We start from the raw sequence: 27,798 nt of genomic DNA on the forward strand, positions 1-27,798 counted from the left end.
CTTAAAATCAACTCCTTTTGAGTTGTTTTTCTCAGCCACTTCCCTATTTGTGTTCAACTGTGTTTTATTCTTGACTTTACCTGCTTTGAGGTCTATTGTCCTGCACTTGGGTCTGTTTACTACCTGGTTCAGAGAGCTCACTTACTAGAGCGAGCCCAACCCCTATACTCATATACCTTTTAAAATGTTTTAAATATTTAACAGTTTTAAGTAAATTTGTCCTCCTTTGTCTTTTCTGGCGCTGATGCGAGTGTCTGCCTGTTCCAGTAGCCCTGTTTGTATTGCGTTTTTTTTTTTACGTTTCGTTTTACATTTACTTATTGTCTATCTTACTATTATCTATCTTAAAGACCCTTTATTTCTAAAGTCACTTAGGAACTTGTTTTTTTTTTACTTTTTATTAGATTTGTTTTACATCATGTAACACCTTCATAAAGGCGCCTAAATAAAATTAGGTGCTGTACATCTCAATAATATTCTCAGCTAACACTGTCACGTCTGGTGCTGTAGGCGCTTCTGTTCCTTCCACACTGAGCTCCAACGGAGGTTTGCAGTTAGACAACTACACTATCCAGAACCTGACCCACGTGACCCCTCACCTGCTTCCACCAGGAAGCCCGGAGTACTGATTAAGGTCCTCAGATGGTCTCCCGAGGCTGACCAAGCTTTTGTCAAGCTTAAAGCTGCGTTCGTTTCTGCTCTCATTCTCTCGCATCCTAAACCTGAGCTCCCGTTTGTGGTCGAGGTCGACGCGTCTAATACTGGGGTGGGGGCTGTTCTTTCTCTGCGTACTGGGTCTTCGCCTAAACTCCATCCCATAGCCTTCTTTTCGCAGAAAATGTCACCCGCGGAGCGTAACTACGGCATGGGGATAGAGAGCTTCTCGCTGTTAAACCGGCTCTCGAGGAATGGCGCCACTGGCTGGAGGGGGCTGCACAACCGTTCACAGTTCTCACTGACCACAAGCTCATTTGTTCTTGATCTTCTCTAGATTTAATTTCTCTATTTCGTTTCGTCCGGGTAACCGTAACATGAAAGCGGATGCGTTATCCCGAGTTTACAGTTCCCCGGATACCGCATCTCAGTCTCCTGAGTCTGAGCGCATTCTTCCGCCTACAGTCAGTATAGCTCCCATTAGATGGGAGCTCGATGATCTCATTCAGCAGAGTGTCGTTAATTCACCGCCTCCTGAGGGTTATCCTCCTCATAAGACGTTCGTTCCCGAACAGTTTAGAAAGCGTCTCATCGGCTGGGCTCACTCTGCCCTTACTTCTGGCAACCCGGGCATTACACGCACACTGCAGTTAATCTCAGCTCACTATTGGTGGGAAACCAGTTGACATACATGCTTTTGTCGCCTCCTGTTCAGTTTGTGCGCAATGCAAAACACCTAAAACCCTTCCATCCAGCAAGCTAGTACCTCTACCTGTACCTGAAAGACCCTGGTCTCACATTGCTGTAGATTTTGTGACTGATTTACCTGAGTCCGAGGGTTACGCTACTGTACTCACTATTGTGGATAGATTTTCCAGGGGTGTTAAGTTTATTCCGTTCTCTGCTTTGCCCACTGCTCTTCAGACCGCACAAGCTATCTACACACACATATTTAGACATTTTGGCATTCCTGAGGATATTCTCTCTGACCGTGGCCCTCAGTTTACTTCTAGAGTATGGAAATAATTTTTTGAGCATTTGGGCGTTCATGTCAGCCTGACCTCAGGGTTTCACCCCACTAGCAATGGTCAGTGCGAACGTGTTAACCAATACTTAGGCAAGTTTCTTCATCTATACTGCTTTAAGCAACCCACTGACTGGTCTCAGTTCCTCATTTGGGCTGAGATAGCACAAAACTCCCTCACTTACTCCACTTCTGGTTACCAACCTCCGTTAGCTCCGTGGACAGCTGTGTCTTCTGAGGTTCCTGCAGTGGATGACTGGATGAAGCGGAGTGAGCAGGTGTGGGAGGAAATTCATCAGCAGGTTTCGGAAGTGTTGCGTAAATACAAGGAGCAGTCTGACAGACACCGAGGCAGTACCCCCAAGTACCATCCCAGGGATCGGGTCTGGTTATCAACCCGGGACTTGAGGTTTGAGGGGGAGTGCAGGAAACTGTTGCCTAAATATATTGGCCCCGAGGAGCGTTGCTGGGTTGCCGCCGGTGATGTGCTGGATCCTGCTCTTCTAGCCAAATTTCATGCTCGTCATCCGGGTAAACCTGCTCCTAGACCCCGTGGGCGTCCCAAGCGCTCACTCTTTTCTTCGGTTCCGGTTTCTTCGGGGTTCTCGGTCTCGCAGCCCCCGTCTGTCCGGCACCTCTGTGGCTACTCCTGTTCCTCCAGCCAGTACTCCCTGCCCGTCAGGTGGACGTCGCCGTGGTCGTCCCCGTTCAATCTCCGTGCCGACTCCCTCGGGGGGAGGGTACTGTGTCACGTCTGGTGCTGTAGGCGCTTCTGTTCCTTCCACACTGAGCTCCAACGGAGGTTTGAAGTTAGACAACTACACTACCCAGAACGCACCACACAACATCACACACACCCACTCACTTGACACCTCACCTGCTTCCGCCAGGAAGCCCGGAGTACTGATTACCCTAGAGTATTTAAGGACACTTCACGAACACACAGGTGCCGCGTATTGCCTGGTTTCTACCACTTTACAAAGCGTTACCTTCTCTGTGATTGTTTTCCGTGTATGACCTTGCTCTTTGTTTTTTCGACGCCGATTTCTGCCTGTACCTCTGATTGTGGATTTACTGTGTTTGACCTGGACTGTTTAACGTTTCCGATTTTTAAATTATCTCTGATGCTGGCTTCCTCGTGTATGAACTCTGGACTGTTCCCCGTTTATGGTATGGTTTATTCTGTTTACCGGTGCTCTACTCTGTTTTTGTATCGGTAGTCCTAATCTGCCTTATATCTTAATAAACCACCCATTTTACTGTATCCGCTAGTGTCTGTATTCTGTGCACATCATGACAAACACTGAACAAACAAAACGAAAATATGTAATATATAATACATAATATATTAAAGTGGTGCTTTCAGAAATATTTAATCACCCTTAAATATCTTAATAAAGAGAACCCAGGCTATATTATCACCTTTAAGAGTTAAACAATTTAGTTAAACAATTAAACCAACAGAAGAAATTAAACAAACCATTATTTATTTAACACTTTCTTTTCCACTTCCCAGTTATTACAATAGATAAAAGAAATGAAAAAACAATGAAATTAACACCCTATTATTTGCAAACAGGGTGTCTTTTAATTTAAGTGCTTCTTGGGTTGAGTCACATTTAGTCGGTGCACTTATATACGAAAGTAATTCGGAGAGTCAGATTCAGATGAACCGATACTCACAGATCGTTTCAGCACGTGGAGGACGCGGTTTGGTTTCCATGACAACCGTGCCACTAAGCAGTACTCAGTTCATGAACATCATATACATAACGTGGCCGCCATATTGGAGGAGGCAACCCTGCACCCCGAGTGCATTAATTTACACTGAGGAAGGTGTAAAATACAACTAAAATAATCACAAATACACCAATTTATACCCAATTTACACACGGTTTGGTTTGATACAAACAGCAGAGATGTAGTAATGATACAGGACGCTGTTAAACATTACAAATATGAGCTTTCATGCTGAAATACTTTATATTATGCTCTTTAACAAAGACAAACATATGGTATAGCATATTAATAAGGTTTATACATTAATTATATATATATATATATATATATAATACTGGAAAATAGCATGTTACATGTCTCCACTCTCTTAACTATAAACTTTACCATGAAATATAAATATTAAAATCCTTCAGAGATGTATTTTTTGACATTGTTTTGTGAGTCCAAATCCCATTCATGCTTTTATATTTTTTCATAATAAATCCATAATATTTAAGTTAAGATAGGTTCAAAGTTTAAAAAAGATTCAACAAGCAGCTGGCACCCATTAGGTGGAATGGCCCATATATGTATATGTATATAATATAATAAACAGTGTATGTTACATTTAAATAATATATGAACAACAATAAATGTAGATTAACTCCCCCTCCACACACAAGAAATAAACAAATATTATTTTAATTTATTTTTTGGCCACGTGGAGGCAGCAAAAATCATTTTAAACACCACACATTAACACAGGTTGTGTACACTATAGACATAATTACTTTTTACACGCTTTCACATTGAACCATTTATAGTATCCTAGAGACTGTCCATTTCCCACTGGAGGAGCATCAGCGCTGCTCATTACTGAGTGTGAATTTGTGGAGTGGATCACATGTCCTGATTATTGACAGCTAACGAAGAGAAATGTTGTCCGTAGTTTATAAAACAAAACAACAACGTTCAAAAACATATAAGAGAAACTTATTCAGAAACTGAAGTGGACAGACATATGGTATAGCATATTAATAAAGTTTATAAATTAATTTTATGTATATACGCATAAATACACACATTTTACATATATATATTATAGACAGCCCCCGGAGTGAAAATCATGAATCTGATTGGTTAGATTGTCCTACGACTTTGCTAATAGACTCATTACTACACCCTTCTCAAAATCAGGAGAAGGGTCACGCAGTCACGTGAGAGAAGAAGTCATTTTAAAAAGCTCTGATTGGTTAGAACAGCTGTCAGTCAGATAAGAGACCTGTAGCAACTAAAAAACATGGACTAATGCTTTAAATTAGTTGCTGTTTTTTATTTTAGTTAATTTATAAAATAAGTCCATACACCTATAATAACTATAATATATATTTCCTGATTAAAAATTATGTAAATTTTTACATGCACTTATCTTCACCCCTTCTCTGAAGGGTTAGAAGGGCCTGACTGCACACCACTGGTAGAAACACTGATCTAACCTGACTTCTGTTCATTTGTAGTTTACAGTAACACCACAAATCAACTGTTTATATTGTAAGATATGTTTCTGTATGGTGTTTAAAATTAGTGCTTGATGTGCCCCCTTTAGACTTTGAGCACCCGCCCCTCCAAAGCTGAGAATATCAAATAACTTCAGCCTCGTGACTCGTCTCGCGCTGCGGGGCAGAACCGCCACCCGAACTGCTCACCAACTGGATTATAAACTCTCCGTCTGGCAACCGGAGCCCATAAATCTACACATTGAAAAAACTCAAACCGAGAAATAAAACCGCTCCTTCACACACACACACACACACACAGAGGCAGGACTCACACTCTTCTTCTTCTTCTTCTTTAGAACTACTGGCAGCCAGCTCTCCTGTCATTGGTGCATTACTGCTGTCACTACCCGATCTGTACCCCCTGCCCGATTTGTGCCGCACATGCGCACTGCAAACTGAGCAGGGGCACAGATCGGGTAGCCACGGCTGCTGACAGTTTTCAGCGCTGTGAGATCTCTGATCAAGCTTAACTTCCGTTTTCTGAATTCTAGATAGACTGATAGGTGTTTAAACTGATTATAATTCTGCTAAAATCTGTTAAAATATATAAACATGTGGTGTTTTTATTTATTTATTTTTACATATACCAAGTCTGTAAACTACTTTTACATTTAATTAGTTTATCTTTCTGTAATCTAGATAGACTGGGAGATAAATTACAAACAAAATACAAACATCAACCAGAAAATAATGAATAATAATTAATAATTATTAATAATTTTATTTGTCCTTGATCAGTTGATATATAAACTGTGCATTTTACACTTTGTCAATTTAGTATTAACGGGTGTATAAGACATTTTAGAAATTTAATTAGTTTACCATTATAACAAACCTGTTTGGGTTATATACCATCTTATGGTCCAAACCATTTGACCTTAAAAATTTAAATACAGATTTGTGAACTTTACTCCCCCCCCCTCCGACGAGAAGCTATGGAGGACCAAAACTGCCAAAATTGAATATAAATAAACAAATAAAATGTACGTAAATATGGTCATTAAAACAGTTAAGACTAAGTACAATTAATATAAAAATAAATACATATGCATAAAAATAAAAATATTAATAAATTGCTATTTATGGGTTTCTTCATTAAGGTTGTTTAATTTTTTTTTATTCATTTGTTTATTTATTTACCTAACTATTTATTCCTGCATTCATTTGTTTCCCAATTTATTTATTGTATTGTTTATTACTTCTGGTTTTCCTTCTCCTTATATGATAATGAAGGTTCTGTCCAGCAATGATGTCACGGTGTTTTAGCATTCCTATTGGTTGATCGATGTCAGTCAGATACCCTAGATCCATTGTACATGTTTTGCCCCTTTGGCGGTAACTTTGGAAACGTGGGAGATTATTTAATAAAGATTATTTAGATCGTAATTCTGACTCTGATCCAGTTGTTTGAGGAGAGCAGCATAAGCAGCTGCATTTCTGATCAGATCCGAAACCAAACTTCTCCCCGACATTTCAGCTCCTGGACTCTTCTACTCAGATCAGCTCCTCTCTCTCTCTCTCTGGGCTTGATTGCTAAGCCTGCAGGTGAAAAACACGCCCCTTCATTATCATATAAGGACAAGGAAAAACCAGAAATAAATTAATCAGGAAATAAATGAATGCAGAAATAAATAAAATATAAACTAGATTGCAGTTCCTACAGAAACTGCGAGTGTGATTGCAGTGCTGGCTGGTATCTGCTATGGTGTTGCTAGGTGGTTGCTAAGGTGTTGCTATGGTATCCGGGGTGGTTGCTATGGTGTTGCTAAGTGGTTGGTAGGTCGTTTCCTAAGCAGTTGCTAGGTGGTTGCTAAGGTGTTGCTATGGTATCTGTGGTGGTTGCTATGGTGTTTCTAGGTGGTTACTAGGTGATGTATATGCATAAATGAGATTAAATGGTGTTTGCTAAGTGGTTGCTAAGGTGTTGCTAGGTGGTTGATAAGGTGTTTCTATGGTATCCGTGGTGGTTACTAAGGTGTTGCTAAGCAGTGCGCAACCATAATAATAATAATAATAAGAAGAAAAAGATCAGTACTGTGGTTGCATTACTGCAATCACACTAATAAAATAAATGAATAAAAAAAAAGAAATTTAAACAATGTTAATAAAGAAACCCATAAATAAAATGTATTTTTAAATATATTTATTTTGATATTCGTTATAATTATTTTTTACCGTTTCAAAAACCATATTACTTTCAGTGATTGATTTACTTTTAGTGATTTATTTTTAATATTGGCAGTTTTGGTCCCCCATAATAAGCAAGTTTAGACAGTGTCTCCAGAGACCTGTGCTGTGCTTCTTAGTTAAAAACTGAGGAATTCAACATGATATGCTCTATTCTGAGACGAGCGAGAACAGTCGCACTCCCTCGCTCCAATCTTCCAACTACTGCTGAACCAACTGGTTGGTGAATGATGTACAGCTGCCTGCCTCCACTCAGTCTGTTTTAGGCCTTGCTTTACCAGCTTATCCACAATTTCATTCCCCTGCACCCCAACATGTGCAGGTACCCACAAACACCCAACACATATACACTGCTGTAGCAGCTTATTGTAGCGCCCCCTGGGGGTCGGCTGCAGGTATAAATTCAATCCCAAAGGATAGAGAGAGAAAATGGACCAGTCTAGGTTCGCTCGTGAAGCAGAAAGGATAAAGACACACAATCTGACTTTAGAAATTTTCAGTAAATGTATTGACACTGTTAAAATAGAGGCAACTGATGTAGAAAGGTAAATAAGACAGTAGATAAAACAAAACAGAAAAAATATAAGCAAGATTTACGAATAAACAAATCAGGTAGTTACTCCCAAAAGTAAACAATCAGTATATAAAACAATACATCCACAAAAATATAGTTGGTTTTCCCTTTGTGGTATGTCTCAAGCTCTATAATATTCTAAAGGTTTCCTATTTTATAACTCAGTCCTCTGGAATAATTTTAGTACTTTAAGGATTACTATTATTTTAGGTTTAGTATTATTTAGTTATAATTAATGGTTATCTCGTTATCTTTCTTTTAGGTTTTGGTTTGACAATTAAGGTAAGTATAATTATTAAGGTAAGTATAATTATTAAGGTAAGTATAATTATTAATTAGGGAATTAGGATAAGTATAATTATTAGAGTAAGTATAATTATTGATTAGAGGATTAAGGTAAGTATTCACTTGTCTATTTCAATTGGTTAAGAGGTGAGTATTGAACCTGTAGTTATAATTCTGGAATGTCACACACCAAGGTACCTTTTCTCCCAACACAATATAAAACCCAATAATTCACAAATTCACCCAAATAACAAAATAAAATAACAAAACAGTGCAAAATTCAGTATCAGCTTACTAGAATTAAACCCACAGTATTTATGATGTAAATCAATTCAGTTCAATTCACATTAAATGTGACTGGACGAAGCAAAGTCTGTTCTTTAAGTGTTTCAGTCCGTCCAAGAATCGGTTTATCGGTTTCTGTTCGTTATGCAGGTAACGCAGTGTAACTCACTTGGAACGAGGAGGAAAGAAAAAAAAAGGTCCAACCGTAAAAAACAGAAGGGATACTCAAGATTTAAGGCTCAGGTACGAAGTTCCTTTGGGCTGAGGCTCGCCATCGCGTCTCCTACTCAACTGGGCTCTCGTGCCCAGATAGCCACCGAGTGCTGGCCCAGCATTGGGCCTTAGCTGGTTTCTGACTGTCCTCAAAGGTGGCCCAGAACCGGCCACCGGACTCGGCCCAGTGTATTTTTGAACGTAGGACCAAGTCTGGGCCTTATTCGGTTTCTGACTCCTCGAAGCTGGCTGAGAGTCGGTCACCGGACTCGGCCCAGTGTCTTTTTGAATGTAGGACCAGGTCTGGGCCTGCACTGGTTTCTGACTGTTCTGGAAGCTGGCTGAGATCCGGCCACTGAACTTGGCCCAGTGTCTTTTTGAACGTAGGACCAGGTCTGGGCCTTATTCGGTTTCTGACTCCTCAAAGCTGGCTGAGATTCGGTCACCGGACTCGGCCCAGTGTCTTTTTGAACGTAGGACCAGGACTGGGCCTACACTGGTTTCTGACTGTTCTTGAATCTGGCTGAGATCCTGCCACCGAACTTGGTCCAGTGCCCAACACAAGTTAAGCAAAACGTTTGTAACTGAAGGTACTTTGTCTTTTACTGTTGGTGAATTTGTTTTCTAAGAACTAGGAGGTTCAGGAACCTACAATGTTATTCCTACTACTACAAGCTACAAGCTATTTGTACATAAAATGTATGTAAATAACCACTTTGTACATCAGTACATCAATATGATTATTATATATTATTATAGGAAACACTAATAAGGAATTCACCATTGGTTTAAATAGAGTATTCTGTTTACTCAATTAGTGTTAATGAGAGAAAAACTTTGTCTGGAAGCTCAAAGAAAGACATAAAACAAAGATTTATATTAAATTTATGTTTAATTCATAAAGTTTACATATTTAAAAAAGAAAGGGAAAAAAAGAAAACAGAAACAGATTACAATTTGCAAATTCTTTTTAACTCATTCAATTGAATACACTACAAAGACAAGAAATTTAATGTTGCAAATATTCACTCATTTTGAATTTGATGCCTGTAACATGTTCCAAAAGTTAAGACAGGGGTAACAACATTATGCATGCATTATGAAGACCAAATACGAGAACGGAGACCCCGGACTGTTTCTTTAACTAGCTGAGCTCTGCGGTACAGTTAAAAAGCTCCCCACGACAGTGCTCTTACTGCCTCTCCCTATTAGGCTACAGAGGGGCATGTAGTGTTGTGTTACAGTGTTTGTTGTTGCGCCGCTAAAGTATGGAGGATGAAGAAAAAGAAATCCAACTGATTTGAAAGAATCAGGAAAAAATTGAATTGTGACCCCAAGAATCAATTTTGAATCGAATTTTGGGATTCCCAAAGATTCACAGCCCTACTTTGTACTATGAAAAACATTGGTTTAATAGGTTCGCCCAAACAAAGGTTTGGCACCTGTGGACTTCTTGTTACTTTTTACCGTATTTATTTTTATTTGTATCTGTTTTAATACGTGGTACCTTTGCCAAGTAATACTCAATATTAACTCATCTTAATATTGAGATAATTGGTTTTAAGAAATTTGCATCGGCCTAAAACATTTTCACAGTACTGTACATATACACACATACTGTATAGGTTTTTGTGTGTGTGTGTTTGAGCTGTACTATGGAGGACCAAAAATGACATAAGTATAAATAAATAAATGCAAATATAAATGTAGAAATAATAAATATATACATGAATAAATGAATAAATAAATAAATGTTGAAATAAATAAATAAATATATAAATAAATGCACATATAAATGAATGAATGAATGAATATTTGCATAGGTAAATAAATAAATTAATACATTTCTTATTTATTTATATATTTACTTATATGTGCATTTATTTATTTATTCATTCATTTATTTATTTCAACATTTATTCATTTATTTATTTCAACACTTATTTATTCATTCATTTATTTATTTCAACATTTCTACATTTATTTATTTATTTCCACATTTCTTCATTTATTTATTTATCTCCACCGTCCTGTACTTCCGGTATCAGTGAGACGGAACAAAAGGGACGGCACAGCAACATCGCGGCTATAACCCCTACTGCAGTAACAACTGCTGAAAATGAATGAGGGTCAACAGCTTAAAAATGTCGCCGCTGCAGGCCAAGACAGGAGCAAGTAGAGCCAAAACTTTTGCAGCTCAAAAACCAATCCTGCTTTAGAGCGAGGATAGGACCGCCTACCTAACTATCATACAAATGCAGAAATACAGAAATAAATCAATTAATAAATGTGGCAATAAATCAATAAATAAATGTAGAAATGTTGAAATAAATGAATGAATAAATAAATGAAAAAATAAATAAATGCACATATAAATGAATACATAAAAATAAATATAAAAAATTAGAAATGTATTTATTAATTTATTTATTTACCTATACAATTATTCATGCGTGTATTTATTTTTTATATATTTAGTGTATAAAGATAAATGAATAAATAAAAATAAATATAAAAAATTAGAAATGTATTTATTAATTTATTTATTTACCTATACAATTATTCATGCGTGTATTTATTTTTTATATATTTATTTATTTATTCATTTCTATGTGTATTTATATATTTATTTATTTATTTCAACATTTATTTATTTATTCATTTATTTATTTCCACATTTATTTATTTCTACATTTATATGTGCATTTATTTATTTATTTATACGTATGTCATTTTTGGTCCTCCATACTGTAATACTTAAATATATAAATACATCTACATTAATTATAAGGAAAATGTGTTGATTATAAATATTAAAATAATATAAAGACAATTAAAATAAAGATAATTTAATAATTCATTGATGTCTCCTCCTCAGTAAATGTATATCTTACTCCCTGAGAGCTTTACACACCCACCAGTATAGTTTTTCTTATTTATATTTTCTGAGTAGGCTCTAAAAGCAAGTTATACCTTCTCTACACATATTTAATTGTACGCTTGTTTCTATAGATACAACTATCAACTAATAGAATCAAAGTACAGTAATAGTTTAATGTTAAATATGTTTATTGCAGTCATATTTACAAATATAGTGCTGTTATGTTTTTTCTTTTGTATGACATGACCATTTTAAATTCAGCATCACATTCTTGAAATAAGTACTTGGAAAATTGGGCACCAGCAGAAGCGAAAGTAGGGGCAGCAACATTAAAACATATTAATTTACTGACAATAATAAAATGTATCTATGATTTTCCTATTTCCTTTTTTTGCCAATATAAAACATGAATAATTTAATTGCTCTGAAAAGCTCCACTATTTTACTTAATGTTGTTAAATTCTCCTGTTGTGTCTAACAGGATAACTGTGTGTGTGTAATTTAATTTTAAACTTTTTCAAGTAAAACATTTTTGTCTCTAGTATACACTAATATACTGCATACACAAACACCTTCTAGTGTGATTTTACAAATTAGAGAAATGTTGACTAAAGCTTATTTGGTAGTAGTGAGTGTGTTTATATAAAAATGTGCTAGCTAAGTTAATAACATACACTTTTAACGAAGTATGGAAAACATTTTGATGGAACGGGTGTCCTATTCTTTTAACCCAAAATATAAACTATACTATGGAATGTGGGACAAGGCAGCAGAGTATTTAAATTTGATTGACTTATAGCTATGCAACATTTCTTATACTTCTGTATTGATCGCTTTATTTTATAGAATCTTTTTAGTGCTTATAACACTGGTGCTTATTCTTTTTTTGTGTGCTATTAGCAAATCTTTTCGTTTGTTTGTTTGTTTGTTAGTTTGTTGAGATTGATTAATGTGCTATTTTCCTGTACATTGTAATTACTTTAAAACCAATAAAACATTAAATAACGACATTCAGGTCCTAAAATATGTGTAAATATCGTGTAAATCTGACTGATTTCAGCTATATACCGCTAATATAAACCCATACCGTCGATTTGAAAAAAAAAAAAAAAAGTAGCAGAGTGTGCAGGAATGTATTACTGAACTCTGGAATAAACAATACAAATAAAGATTTTTTTATATTAACTCACAGACACAGCACCATTTTATTTAACTAAAAAGCTAGCTAAAACAAACATTACACAGTGACTTGTAGAGACACACAAGCACTAAGTTAACCTAGCTGACTAGCTAGCTAATGTACAACATCTAAACAAAAGTTCTGTGGAAGCATTTAGGTTAGCTAGTAAAGACCAATTCGCTAGCTAACTATCAAATTGGTTAACTAGCAAGCCTAAATGCTTTTACAGTATGTATGTTTGTAAAAGCATTTAAGCTAACGCTAGCAAACTGGCTGGTTTCTATCCTAGCTAGCTAACTGTTTATAGCTTAGCTAACGTAAATACCGAAACAGTACTTCTGTTCTGGCCTTGTACACTAGTTAACAATTTGAATTTCAAGTAAAAACATACTTTTTGGTTGTCTGTTAGTAACTGTTATAGCTACATTAACATTTACATTAACATGAAATGTGTTTAATGCTACATTCTGAGATAATTTAGCTTCAGATAATATCACCTTGATATGCTGCTAAGTTAGCTAGCTTAGCTAACTGAAGAGGCAACACACAGATAGGGTTATAACTCATATTTGACGGCCAAAATATTTATTAAGTCAAAATAAATTATATTTCAAAAAAGGTACGTAATACTTAGTTAGGTTTGCTACCTACCTACAAACTTCAAAGGTTTCAGGATAGCTGACAGTTGAGGAAAGTTGTAATGTTTGAGGAATCCGCCCGCCAAGTGCTACGAGAAACCGCACGGGTTGAACTGGGCTGATGCGCAGGGGCACCAAGGTAAATATCATCTAGATTCATTTACACTCTAAACGTGATCACACGTTTGGGGTGTGCGCGACGGTTGGTTTTGGGGTCTAGGGATGCTGATCGTGTGTGTGCGTGTAGCAGTACTATAACAGGCTCTGTGTGTGTGTGTACTCATGGGCGTGGTAGTGGGGGGAAAAGTGGACCTGACTACCCAGGGCCCGAGTAGGGAGAGGGGCCCATGAAAATCCAGATTTTTATTTTTTCGCTCACGTTCCTTGTGTACTGGCATGGATAGAGGCCCACTGACTTCAAGAGTGTAGCGGGCCCTGAATTTGTTGCTACACCCCTGTGTGTACTATAACAGGCTGTGTGTGTGTGTGTGTGTGTGTGTGTGTGTGTGTGTGTGTGTGTGTGTTTGTGTGTGTGTACTATAACAGGTTCTGTGTGTGTGTGTGTGTGTGTGTGTGTGTGTGTACTATAACAGGCTCTGTGTGTGTGTGTGTGTACTATAACAGGCTGTGTGTGTGTGTTTGTGTGCGTGCGTGCGTGCGTGTGTGTGTGAGGAGCAGCATAACAGCGGGAGTAAGTATTCTTACTGACAGGAGTCATCTATAACTGTAAATAAAAAGAAAATATACAAGTCAGCTTTGGTAGAAAAGTGCTAACAGTAGGGAACAGTCAGTTTTCCACTTTGTTAGTGCAGTGCTGGTACAGGGTCGTCTGCCGTATTTGAGCCAGTACACACCTGTGTTCAGAGAATCAACAGGTTAGGTGCGACAGTCGTTCACCAGCACCAAAACGACTGCTCAGTGACACTGATGTAGAACACTCAGAAAGTGACACTGGGCCAGCTGTGGGCCAGAAGTATTTTTCTTAAACCAGCAGTGCCGACTTAGAAACGACTCCGGGCCAAAGTCGCTGGCTATCTGGGTGACCAGGCGGCAGGTTCTTATCAGCAGTGTATCCCAATCAAAACTGGCCTGTTCATATAAAACAGGGCTTTTAGTACTTAATCTTTTACATTTTCTTAACTATTTACATTACCCTAAGGTTCACATTACTATAATTACAAATATTACATTCACAGGTTCTGGATAAATACAATCTCATATTACACCAGTACAGCGTTACATCACAGTGGTAAACTCTCATCTAAACAGCAATATAATACACTCAAAATAATCAGAACTAACTTAACCCACTGTTATCTTATTAGCTAAGCAATTATACCTTTAGTTACTAATATAATTTTAGTTAATACACCAGTTTTTAAAACAAAACTCACCAAATCCGATCCGGAATCGTTTAGTTTCAGACTATCTGGCAACCAGCGGCGAAAACTCGGATCCGCGCTCGAGATGACTCCAGAAGTCCAATCCACTCGGCAGATTGGCAAGGCTAAACTAGCGTATAAGTTTCCCCACTTTAACAAAAGCGGCTAATAGCTCCTGATCTGCGATATTCACTTTTTAGATCCAAAATTCTAAACGTCTCGCTCCGTCTACTGGCTCAACCGCTGCGCCGCGATCCGGCTGGCTCAGCTTCCAACTCGTAAGTGCGAGCGATCTTTGTCACGTAGCTCTGGACTAATTTGCTTACTAACTTGTGGTTGGTTGTATTTTTCCGCAGTGGGTGGCTCTGGACTAACTTACTTGATAACTTTTTAATTGGTCATATTTTTCCGCAGTGGGTGGTTAACTTGCTTTTTACTGGTGAAGTTGTGGCGTAGTGGGCGGTTCTTTGTACCGTCGCTGCCTTTCTAATAATACCATTATTTGATAATATATATATATTTTCTTTTTTACGTTTCCTTATTTTTATTAGGTTATTTTCAGAGATAAGTACTTTTTTCTTTTTGAAATATCTAATTTTATTATTTGTATAATAATTAATTAGCTTATGTTTAACTTATTAAATTCTTATAATCAGTGGTAATTATTAGGAATAATTTAACCTGGGTTACATCATACAAAGCTTGATATATATCTCCAAAAGCAGATCTAGTCTACAGTAGGACTGGTAGGGCAGATATCCACCTGCATTGGGCAGAACTCCTCAATCCACCGTAATGCAAATATTATAGCAATCATTTCTGTAGTACACACTGCCCAATCTTCAGGAAGTCTCGTTCTGAGTGAAATGTCAAATTCTGGTATGTATGTATACCGCAGCCGCTGTTATTCCAGTGGTTGAGTGTTTCGAACCATCTGTATATATTTGTAGCACTACATAATATTTAATACTTAAGTTCTGCTGTACCAATATATGTTCTGGCATCCCACTGTAATCTGAAGTTCGTTTTTCCTTAATTAAAGTATCTACTGAGAGCAAGGGGAAAAAACAAGGTGGGATCGTAGTTCTAGATACTGAAGGACTAAAGTCTTTACTTCCGTAAGCCCATTCTGTCTACCTCGACTCCGGCCACGCACCCAAAACTTTTATCCAGTTCTGAACCATCAGGAAAAAAAAAAAAACGTTTTACTGCCAGCTACTACAATTTTACTAACAAGCAAAAAAAAAATACCAATAATGAAATGATATAATAATCATAATAAAAGAGAATTAAAGCGAAATTAAACTACCTAAATAATAAAAAATAAAGGTAAATATCTGTATCAGATGTATCTAGTATGTATTCTCTGGTCTCTGAGCTGATCTAAATCTGATAATGAAGGAGATCAGACTTTATCTGAAGACATAACTCTGTCTGTGTCATGGTGTGCACAGAATACAGACACTCGCGGATACAGTAAAATGGGTTGTTTATTAAAATCAGGAGAGGTACAGAGGAAATCAAAAACAGAAACGTAGTAATACTGGTAAACAGGAACCTCAAAGGAATAACCATACCATAAACGAAAGACAGTCCAGAGTCCATACACGAGGGAGCCAGCATGAGAGAATAATCCAAAAATTGGAAACCTTAAACAGTCCAGGTCAAACAGAGTAAATCCACAATCAGAGGTACAGGCAAAAAACGGCGTCGAAAAAACAAAGAGCAAGGTCATACACGGAAAAACAATCACAGAGAAGGTAACGCTTTCTTGTCCTTAAATACACTGGGTAATCAGTACTCCGGAGATCCTGGCGGAAGCTGGTGAGGTGTCACGTGAGTAGGTGTGTGTGATGTCAGCGTGTGGTTCGTTCTGGGAAGTGTAGTTGTCTAACTGCAAACCCCCACCTGACGGGCAGGGAGTACCGGCGGGAGGAACAGGAGTGGCCACAGAGGTGCTGGACAGACGGGGGCTGCGAGACTGAGAACCCCGACGAACCGGAACTGAAGAGGAAAGTGAGTGCTTGGGACGCCCACGGGGTCTAGGAGCAGGTTTACCCGGATGACGAGCATGAAATTCAGCTAGAAGAGCAGGATCCAGCACATCACCGGCGGCAACCCAGCAACGCTCCTCGGGGCCGTAGCCCTCCCAGTCAATGAGATACTGGAGCACACCACCGCGCCTGCAAGAATCCAGCAACTCTCTCACCGCGTAGGTGGATGAAGCCTACCCCTCCACTGCCGCGGGTGGCACGTCATCTGGAGTACCCTCAGCGAGTGGACCTGGGACAAGAGGCTTCAGAAGAGAAACATGAAATGAGTTATGAACCCGATACTGGGCTGGAAGCTCAATTTTTTATGTAACCTTGTTAACTTGAGCCAAAACCTTGAAAGGACCAATATATTTAGGCAACAGTTTCCTGCACTCCCCCTCAAACCTCAAGTCTCGGGTTGACAACCAGACCCGATCCCCGGGATGGTACTGGGGGGTACTACCTCGGTGTCTGTCAGACTGCTCCTTGTATTTACGCAACACTTCCGAAACCTGCTGATGAGTTTCCTCCCACACCTGCTCACTCCGCTTCAACCAGTCATCCACCGCAGGAACCTCAGAAGACACAGCTGTCCACGGAGCTAACAGAGGTTGGTAACCCAGAAGGCACTGAAACGGTGTGAGACCAGAAGTGGAGTTAGTGAGGGAGTTTTGTGCTATCTCAGGCCAAATGAGGAACTGAGACCAGTCAGTGGGTTGCTTAAAGTAGTATAGACGGAGAAACTTGCCTAAGTATTGGTTAACACGTTCACACTGACCGTTACTAGTGGGGTAAAACCCTGAGGTCAGACTGACATGAACGCCCAAATGCTCAAAAAATTATTTCCATACTCTAGAAGTAAACTGAGGGCCACGGTCAGAGAGAATATCCTCAGGAATGCCAAAATGTCTAAATATGTGTGTGTAAATAGCTTGTGCGGTCTGAAGAGCAGTGGGCAAAGCAGAGAACGGAATAAACTTAACACCCCTGGAAAATCTATCCACAATAGTGAGTACAGTAGTGTAACCCTCGGACTCAGGTAAATCAATCACAAAATCTACAGCAATGTGAGACCAGGGTCTTTCAGGTACAGGTAGAGGTACTAACTTGCCGGCTGGAAGGGTTTTATGTGTTTTTATTGCGCACAAACTGAACAGGAGGCGACAAAAGCATGTATGTCAGCTCGCATGGTTTCCCACCAATAGAGACCTGAGATTAACTGCAGTGTGCGTGTAATGCCCGGGTGGCCAGAAGTAAGGGCAGAGTGAGCCCAGCCGATAAGGCGTTCTCTAAACTGTTCGGGAGCGAACGTTTTGTGACAACCCTCAGGAGGTTAGGTGGTATCGTCTAATTCCCAGCGAATAGCTGCAATTTTGACAGCCGGAGGAAGGATGCGTTCAGAATCAGAAGACTGTGATGCGCTATCCGGAGTACTGTAAACTCGGGATAGCGCGTCCGCTTTAGTGTTAAGGTTGCTGGGGCGAAACGAAATAGAGAAATCAAACCTGGAGAAAAACAGAGACCAACGAGCTTGGCGAGGACTGAGACGTTTGGCAGTGCGTAAGTACTCTAGGTTTTTGTGGTCAGTGAGAACTGTGAACGGGTGTGCGGCCCCCTCCAGCCAGTGGCGCCACTCCTCGAGAGCCAGTTTGACAGCGAGAAGCTCTCTATACCCTATGCCGTAGTTACGCTCCACGGGAGACATTTTACGTGAAAAGAAGGCTATGGGATGAAGTTTAGGTGGAGACCCACTATGCTGAGAAAGAACAGCCCCCACCCCAGTATCAGACGCGTCGACCTCGACCACAAACGGGAGCTCAGGTTTAGGATGCACAAGAATAGGAGCAGAAACGAATGCTGCTTTAAGCTTAACAAAAGCTTGGTCAGCCTCGGGAGACCATTTGAGAAGTTTAGTGGCTTTCTTGGTGAGCACAGTAAAAGGAGCGGCTACACCACGAAAATCGCGAATAAAGTGTCTATAGAAATTAGCGAAGCCTAAAAAGTGTTGAAGCTCTTTCATAGACTGAGGGACAGGCCAGTTAGTGACAGCAGAAACCTTACTGTCGTCCAACAGGACTCCTTGGGAACTAATAACGTAGCCGAGAAATGCGACCCGTTGGAGATGGAACTTGCATTCCTCGGCTTTGGCAAAGAGACTATTCTCAAGCAAATGCTAGTGTTAGCTACAGGGCTAGCGTTAGCTACAGCTAAACCCTTGAGGTGCTCGAGAATGCTAGAGAGCTGCTGCTGGTTAGCTTGCTGGCTAGCTAACTCAGTCACGGCTTGGGTCACACCAGCGAGTGTTTGCTGGTGCTGACCGAGCAGCGTGCCTTGATTAAACAACCCAGATCTTAGACTTTCTGTGTCCACTATCTGATCGAGTGAGGCCGCGTATTCTGTCATGGTGTGCACAGAATACAGACACTCGTGGATACAGTAAAATGGGTTGTTTATTAAAATCAGGAGAGGTACAGAGGAAATCAAAAACAGAACCGTAGTAATACCGGTAAACAGGAACCTCAAAGGAATAACCATACCATAAACGAAAGACACTCCAGAGTTCATACACGAGGGAGCCAGCATCAGAGATAATCCAAAAATCTGAAACGTTAAACAGTCCAGTTCAAACACAGTAAATACACAATCAGAGGTACAGGCAAAAATCGGCATTGAGAAAACAAAAGCGAGGTCATACACGGAAAAACAACCACAAAAGAGGTAATGCTTTGTAAAGTGGTAGAAACCAGGCAATACGCGGCACCTGTGTGTTCGTGAAGTGTCCTTAAATACACTGGGTAATCAATACTCAGTACTGCGGAAGCAGGTGAGTGGTGTGTGTGTGATGTCAGCGTGTGGTGCGTTCTGGGTAGTGTAGTTGTCTAACTCAGTGTGGAAGGAACAGAAGCGCCTACAGCACCAGACCTCACAGTGTGTTAGTGTGGAACACTGACACGGCTTTTAATGAAGATAATAAATCAGAAAATGGAACAGAAATCCAGACAATCTCCCACAGCGTTCCTCCTCTGGAACGTTTTATGTTCTGATTAGATAAAGACATTCGGAAGAGTAAAACCAGATAAACCCATTAAACCCAAAGAACACTGTAGCAGCAGCTGTTAAGCATGGTGGTGGCAGCATCATGCTCTGGGGCTGTTCTGCTTCCAGTGCTCCTGGTACATTACACACAGTGGATGGAATAATGGAGAAGGAGGACTTGCTCAGAATTCTTCTTCAGCAGAACCTCAAACCATCAGCTGTACAGTTTAAACTTGGAGTGAATTAAGAGCTCCAACAGGACCGTGACCCAATCACACGTCAGAGATGGTTGATTTTTACATTCTTCATTCATTCACTGGATTTGGGTATTTGATGAATGGAGCTAAAACAGATATTTATATTATATACTTATATATTTATATACTTTTATATTTTCATATTTTAACTCATTTTATGAAATTCTGCAGTTCAGAGTTTAAACTATCCTGATCTGCTTGTTTTCTCCAGACATTATTTCTCGTTTTCTATTTTATAAGCTTTTATCACAACCTTGGACATAAACTGTCCTGCGGTGTGACATTCAGGGATCATACGGTCATGAAAAACCTGGAAAAGTCATGGAATTGATGAAAGGACTGAAGAAAACGGAAACGTTAACTGTTTCACAGAAAGTCGGAAATCTGTAAAATTAATAAGAGATTCAAACATTCAAATCACAGCCAAACATCTGAAGGACCTTCTGTTTCCTGCTTCACTAAAGAACCCCTAGAGATGACCATCAAATTGCCTGTTTAAAAACCTGATCATTTTCATCACAAAGCCTTAAAAATGTCCTGTGATAATTATTGTAGGAGTCTGATCCATTTTAATACCTTATACTGGTAAAGTAAACATGATTAAAGCCATTATAAACAGTTCAGATATTACTGATTTATTCTATATAAGGGTTTATATTTCATAATTCATTCATATTACGTCACACCACAGGACATTCTGCATTCTGTTTACCTCACAATAAAAATCTAAATAAAACTCTAAATAAAAAAGAAATCTATTTTACATCACTAACAGAAGATTTATGGAGGAAAATACACCCTAATTAATATTTTTACTTGATTACTGTAAAATCATGCATCGTTTAACCCACTTATTTATACTTTATATAGAAATAGAAAGATTAACTTTTTTTGTGGAAAATATCAGAGAAAATACTATTTTTGTGTAAAAGAAGCTCATTTATGATGCTGAACAGGAGTGATGATCAGTGGAGCTGAGTTTTTACCTCCATCATTGAGACAGGGACTGAACACTGGATAGATTTTCTCAGTGAAAGACTGACCAGTGAAAGAGTAGATATGAGAGCTGGTCTCAACATCATAGAAGGAGACCAGACCCTCCTCATAATCCACAAACACCCCCACCTTCTGGAGAACCTGATTTAAGGAGAGGAGGACAGGAGGAGAATCAAGAGCCTCATATTGAGTTTCGTTCCTCAGACATATAGACCATTCTCCATCCTCAGGACTGGCTGTAAGCTCCCCCTTCCTGTTACTGGACTCTCTGGTCACTCCTAAATCCCACTTACTCTTCCCTCTGACCTGAACCTCATAGTAAAACCTCCCTGAGGAGAATCCCTCCTTTCCCAGAACACAGGGACACTGATTAAACCTCTGTGGAGAATCAGGAACGTTCTGTCGAATGTCTCCATGTTTCACCTGTTTCCCATCATCAGACAGGATGAGTTTAGGATGAGCTGTATCAGGATCCAGAGTCACATCCACTGAGAGAAACACACAATTTAAACCCATTTTAACATCATACAGCACCAACTACACAACATACACACACTGTATTTAGTCATGTGATCAGGAAGAGACAACATACCTGCATATTGTTGAATTCTCTTCAGTTCTGTTCAGAAAAGAATAATAAACAATAGAAACGACTGTCAGAATTTAAATTATGTTTAATTAACTGTAAATATAGATAATATTTGATGGAAATTCAATCACAAAACTAAAGTTTAGCATAATTATCTGATGTATAAAATTACACCATTGTTTCTGTATTTATTTTCTGTATTTAACATTTTGAAATAATGACATCATTCTAACTGTTCTAACTACAGTTTTTTTGATCAGATGATTTTCACATGGTTCTGATATTTTTGCATATTCTACTCATAAGAATGGACTGGTTAATTTTTTAAAGATAAATATAATACAAATAAACTTACAACACCCAACTTTCAACACTAGATACCTGACCAACCACATGAGACAGAAGAGCAACCACCTGGAACAGCCACCAAGCAACCGCTTAGCAACAATATGAGTTATCGTAGTAACCACGTAGCAACAACACAGCAATCAGGTGGGCTACCATAGAAACCATCCAGAAACAACGCAGCAACCACATGGGTTACAATAGGCCAACCACCTGGGATACCACAGCAATCAAGTCACGCCAAATTAATTTTAATAGTCATAAAGCAGCTAATAGGAAACAGTAAGAGGACATGAGATCAACAATACATAAACAATAAAAAATATTTTAAAAAATCACATAACACCATAGCAACCGACTGGATTATCATAGCAACACCATATAAACTACCTGGAATACCACAGAAACCACTTAGCAACATTGTGGCAATTACCTGGTAAACCCCGGCAACTGAGTAGTGACTACCTAGGAAGTTCATTGCAACCACTTATCAACACCATAAGAACCACCAGTGATACAATAACAACTAATGAGCAACTGCATAAAATGCCATAGCAACCACCTAGCAACACCACGGAAACCAGATGGAATACAGAAACAGCTTTCTGATCTGTTAACATTCTACATTTTCATCAGGAATTACACTTTTCTCATTTTTAATGTATTTTTATTGTGTTTTGGCAAAGTTTCCACAACATTTTACAGTTTTGGAGGAACATCATCATCAAACTTTATATGACTCACATCCAACACCTGAAGCTCCAGCCAGGTGATTCTCTGCTTCTCTACACTCTCCCACCTCATCCACTGCCCCTGTTTCCCTTGTGAAGTTGCAGCTGCAGGTCGTTTCTATTGGTCGTTCCTCTGGTGTTTTAGACTTGCTGAATTTAATAAGGTAAATAGGAGACAAAATCTAATCTCTGACTGATCAGTAGATACTTACGGGTCTTAAGAACCTTCTCCATCTCCTCACTGAGGGCTTCCTTAAGCTGAGACAGAACTCTCCTCAGAGTCTCCACCCTCAGATGAGTGTTAATCCTGACGTCAGTCCAGGTCTTGGTGGGTGGGGGTCTGCAGAGGGAGGGGTAAACCTACAGTACAGCAGGAGAGAGGAGAAACCTCTCAGCATGGGCAGTGCTGTCCTGTGCTGGACTGCATTACTATTGAGGAACAGAGGGACTCTGACCTGTAGGAGGTGGAGGTGGTCCTCAGTGTGGGAGATCTGCTCCAGCTCAGTGTCTCTCCTCTTTAGCTCAGTGATTTCCTGCTCCAGCTCTTTAATCAGCTCTTCAGCCTGCCTCTCTGCTGCTTTCTGCTCCTCCTCCATCACCTCCAGCAGCTCCGCCTGGCTCCTCTCAATGCAGCGCACCAGAGCCCTGAAGACCTCCACACTGTCTGCTTTCTCCTTCTCTGTGTTTTTCTGACCAATCCAGACCAATCACATTCATCACAATCACAAAAGAGTGGAAGTGACTGAAGGCTGGAATGTTACTGATGTGATATTAGAAACAGTCAAATAAAACTGAGACTCACCTTATTGAGATCTACAGAGTGATTGATCTCCTCAATCTTCTTCATTCGGTCCTGGATCATCTGCTGAACATCTGCCTGTGTCTTCCCCAGCTGAGTCTATGGACATTAGACACATTATAAGAAAGACGCTCATTAATCTGAGGAATCTATAGCATAGAAAATAAATTAGGGTTAATTTAAATGAATAATTCTTTCTCTAAATATCTGACCTTCTTCTCTCCACTCTCCTGCTCTACAGGAACAGTGCTGTGAGTCTTGTGGTCTGTCTCAGTGCAGAAACGACACACACAGGTCTGGTCGTCTCTACAGAACAGCTCCAGGGGTCTCTCATGATTCTGGCAGATGTAGTCCTGCAGGTTTCTCACAGGGTCCATCAGCTTGTGCTTCTTCAGTGCAGGAACTCTGAGATGAGGCTCCAGGTGAGTTTTGCAGTAGGAGGTCATGCAGTCCAGACAGGACTTCAGGGCTGAATGTGTTTTCCCACGACAAACATTACAGACCACCAGAGACTTGGTAGATTTCTTAAACAAGTAAGCCATGACTGATAGAATAAACACAGACATCATGAAAGTCCACATTTTTCATTATACTTTGTGAGTGGAGCTATGAAAGGTTCTAAATAGCAAGACAGAGCATCAGGTTTTATGTTCTTAAAGCCTGGTCAATACGATAGGACAAAATTGAACCAGGCAAGAAAAGAGCCCAAATGGTCTGATGGGGTTTCAGGCATTTGGCCTGATGTATATAGGACAGATTTTAAAAGTCCATCTAGACCAGGAATGAGTTCTTATAGCCCTCTATTCAGTGGAAGTCTTACAACTAACAATTTCTGAACACCCACACCATAATTCCCTTCAGCAGGGGTATGTATGGCAATGTGAACATTAGGCTCAGGGATGCAGGTGTTTGGGAGGGCAAACTCCTCAACCAAGAATGGGAGTTCTGCATTTGGGAGCAGAAGAACAGGGCTGTGAATAGAAGTTGTTTGATTTTGTTTCTGGGCCTCCATAGACCAATGAACCCTCCCTGCAGTTTTCTGCATCAGTTCTGTTGGTGGGGCATCCACAGAGCTTTTATTTTCTTTAAACAAATCAGCAGAAGAAATTGGAAAAGCTCAGGAAGTGCTGGACCAGATGAAGTGAACTTGGCCAAGGCCATTGCTCTTATTTTTGATGGGTCCAAGATAGACCACAGACCACAAAACTTCAAGAAAAGATGGCTCTGCAAAAGGTTGTCCCGACATGAGTTATGTGTTTATCTACACTTTTGCTATAAATCAGGATGTCATCCAGGTAGATAAACACATACCTATCTAGGGCCTCCCTCAAGACCTCATGACACAAAAGGCATACTCAAGTATTCGGAAAGGCCTGAAAGAATGGTGAATGCTCTGTTCCATTCATCTCCCTCTCTCAACCTAATTAGGTTGTAGATGCTGCACAAATCCAGCTTGGTAAATACTAAAGCCTGCTGAAGTGCCCTGAATGTTGTGGTCATGAGATGCAAAGGGGAGCAATCCTTTATGTTTATTACTGTTATTTTATTCAGTCCTTGATTGTCGATGTAGGGGTTAGTACCCAGGAGATGTTACTGTCAAAAGACCAATATGAAGGTAAGCAGTGCGTTTTCTATTTACGAAACCTGTTTACTAAAATAAATTAAAAAAAAAAAACATCAAAATATGACCCAGTTATTTGCATCATTGACACCCTTGTAATTTTTTTTTTAGATTTTCTGGTTGGAAGAGTCTCTGCTCTTAAACAGCTCACAGACAATGTTAACTATCAAAGAAATTCCATAAACATTCTATGTTCTTACTTTAAATGAAAACTAAATATTATTACTCTGTTTGTCTTTTTTTATTTTATGATTAATAAAAAAAATTAAATGTTCAATCTTTTATTACTCCATTGGTTTCTGATGTTTTAGGGTGTTGCAATGGCATAATTTCAGTATAGATATACTGACATTTAGGAAAGGAATCACATCAAAAATCCTTATTTTAGTATCTTAACTACAGTATTTGACCCTGTTTTAGTTCTTGTTTTTCACACTTGAATAAAAAAGGTGATTTTTTTTTTAATCTCTTCCTTTACTAGTGACTCACCAAACGGGAAAATACGCTGCACCCGTCAACAACACCACCCTGCCCTTCCCAACATAATCTCACTCTGAACCGACTCCTAAACTCGAGAGTCTGATCATCAAATTAAATATATTTCCATTTTATTAGATCTCAGGGACGGTAAACACATTGCAATTAAACCAGATAAACCAACCAACTGTAATGAAAACAGACCCTGTGCTGATCAGGAGTTCAGCTGCTCAACCAGCGGAACCAGTTTAACCAGTGTGAGCTGGCCAGGCAGTGTGTTAGTTTAGCAGGGAGTTATATGAAGATCAGTCTGAGCTGTACCTGCTTTACCTGCAGGAGATCCAGATCCTCCAAAAAAGAACCACTGAACCCAGATCAGGATCAGACAGGATGATCAGAAAAGAGAGATACGAGGTTTTAACTGCTCACCTGCAGAAGATACAGATCCTCAAAAAACACCGGAGACCAAGTTCAGCTGAAGAGAACCGGATTCTGGAGATGAAGTTTTACCTTCGTTTCTCCTCAGTGACATCACGAGGACACGCCCACCGCCTCAGGTGTGCTGCAGGTGCAGGTTTTGTCCACCAGGTGGAAGAATTTAACCACTGAATTTACAGATTCCTCCTACTGATCTTCATATCTCAACCAATACAAACAATAAACACCTTAAACTACAGTGATACACGTTATCTGACTAGACTTAATTATTCCAACATGGTGCATCATCTTTAACATACCTTTAACCTCCTTTTGAAAAAATATTTAGTTCAAATAAATATGTATAATCGTACTTTGACAAGCGTTTAAACTCCTTGTTTTTATTTACTGGAAAAGTCACTTATTACTTTTTTAAGATGTCTCCATATGTGCAACATCTTAAGTAAATTCAGCAGGTAATCGTTATATTTCTTTAAAAAAATAATACTACAAGGTCTAATATCAGAACATCCACATATGAACTAGTTAAAAGTTAAAAAGACTACAAAAAATCCAAAAGAACTACATAAAATAATTTAAATTCTTCAAAATTATTATTTAAAATAATTATTATCAATTATTATAACCTTTGGTGAGCAAAAGGGACTCTTGTTGTGTTTTATACTCCTGTTGGAGGTTGGTTGATGTGCTGTAACAGTAAAAGTTAATGATTTGTCTGTGTTTTTACTTTGGACTACAATTTCCTGTGCTCTGTCAAACTTATTTCTTTAGAAAAAAAGCACCTTATTAGAAACGCTATTAGAAAATACTCTCAGCACAAGTCTAGGAAGGATATGTGTATAGGCTAAATCACTGTATCAGGTGACGTTTAAATAGTTAAATATAAAAAAATATACCTGATTAGAAACTGTTTTTATGTAGTTTTTATAGTTTTATAGTTTATTATTATTTTAAGTGCTATTTACACAGTTTTTTTTTAAACATGGAAGCAGGTTGTTTGATGCTCCCGAAAAAAAAAATAAAGAATTATCATGATAAACATGAAAACATATGTAAAAACGTTGGTCGGCGCATGCGCAGTCTCGTAAAGACGCACATATCGATGGGTAGCAAAGCTCGACAGAACACCTGCATTAACAAGATAACTGCGTGTTTTTTTTTTTTTAATTGTCCCTCTGCGGCTCCCATAACTCCAGAGAAGCTTGAATGCAGTGCAGCAGGTAAGCAGAGAAAAACTCTTTATAAAAAGTGCTGTTTTAAGAAAATATAAGTATTTCTGAGACCCGTTTACGGCAAAATGAGGTTTTATATCAGTTCTACTCATAATTCTGTGTATTTCTAGCGAGTATTGAAGCATATTTTGCCTAATAATTAATTATTTCTGCCCGGGTTGGATTATCAGTGCTGAGTTACGGCCGTTTTAGTGCCAAAACACTAATTTACATATTAGAGGAGAAAATTAAAGTTAGCGCAGAGTTAGCTAATATTACTGAGGAGAAAACTAAGGTTAGTGCAGAGCTAGCTAATATTACTGAGGAGAAAACTAAGGTTAGTGCAGAGCTAGCTAATATTACTGAGGAGAAAACTAAGGTTAGTGCAGAGCTAGCTAATATTACTGAGGAGAAAACTAAGTGTAGTGCAGAGCTAGCTAATATTACTGAGGAGAAAACTGAGGTTAGTGCAGAGCTAGCTAATATTACTGAGGAGAAAATTAAGGTTAGTGCAGAGCTAGCTAATATTACTGAGGAGAAAACTAAGGTTAGTGCAGAACTAGGTAATATTACTGAGGAGAAAACTAAGGTTTGCACAGAGCTAAATAATATTACTGAGGAAAGAACTAAGGTTAGTGCAGAGCTAGCTAATATTACTGGGAAGAAAACTAAGTTTAGTGCAGA

At 38.9% G+C, this 27,798-nt stretch overlaps 2 protein-coding genes and 1 long non-coding RNA gene across 9 annotated transcripts in view; 1 reads left to right on the forward strand and 2 right to left on the reverse strand.

The window, feature by feature from the left end:
• The window catches only part of LOC111191213 (nuclear factor 7, ovary-like), a 430,228-nt gene that overhangs the window by 348,195 nt on the left and 54,235 nt on the right, over positions 1 to 27,798 (reverse strand). The window lies entirely within an intron of this gene.
• LOC111190634 (E3 ubiquitin-protein ligase TRIM39-like) overlaps positions 1 to 27,798 on the reverse strand; it is a 419,370-nt gene that overhangs the window by 315,587 nt on the left and 75,985 nt on the right. Inside the window, exon 7 of one of the 4 annotated variants that reach the window (XM_049482613.1) lies at positions 20,820 to 21,391. The exons of 2 other annotated variants lie outside the window; for them this stretch is intronic. In XM_049482613.1, coding sequence (XP_049338570.1) covers positions 20,844 to 21,391 — 548 coding nt within the window. In that variant the 3' untranslated portion in view covers positions 20,820 to 20,843. Of the gene's footprint in view, positions 1 to 20,819; positions 21,392 to 27,798 lie in introns of those variants that run through there. One more of the 4 variants, XM_049482611.1, reaches the window with a different exon arrangement.
• The window catches only part of LOC125803919 (uncharacterized), a 112,288-nt gene that overhangs the window by 10,873 nt on the left and 73,617 nt on the right, over positions 1 to 27,798 (forward strand). The gene's annotated exons all lie outside the window — the stretch shown is intronic.

The sequence above is a fragment of the Astyanax mexicanus genome, chromosome 8 (assembly GCF_023375975.1).
Source record: "Astyanax mexicanus isolate ESR-SI-001 chromosome 8, AstMex3_surface, whole genome shotgun sequence".
NCBI lineage: Eukaryota > Metazoa > Chordata > Actinopteri > Characiformes > Acestrorhamphidae > Astyanax > Astyanax mexicanus.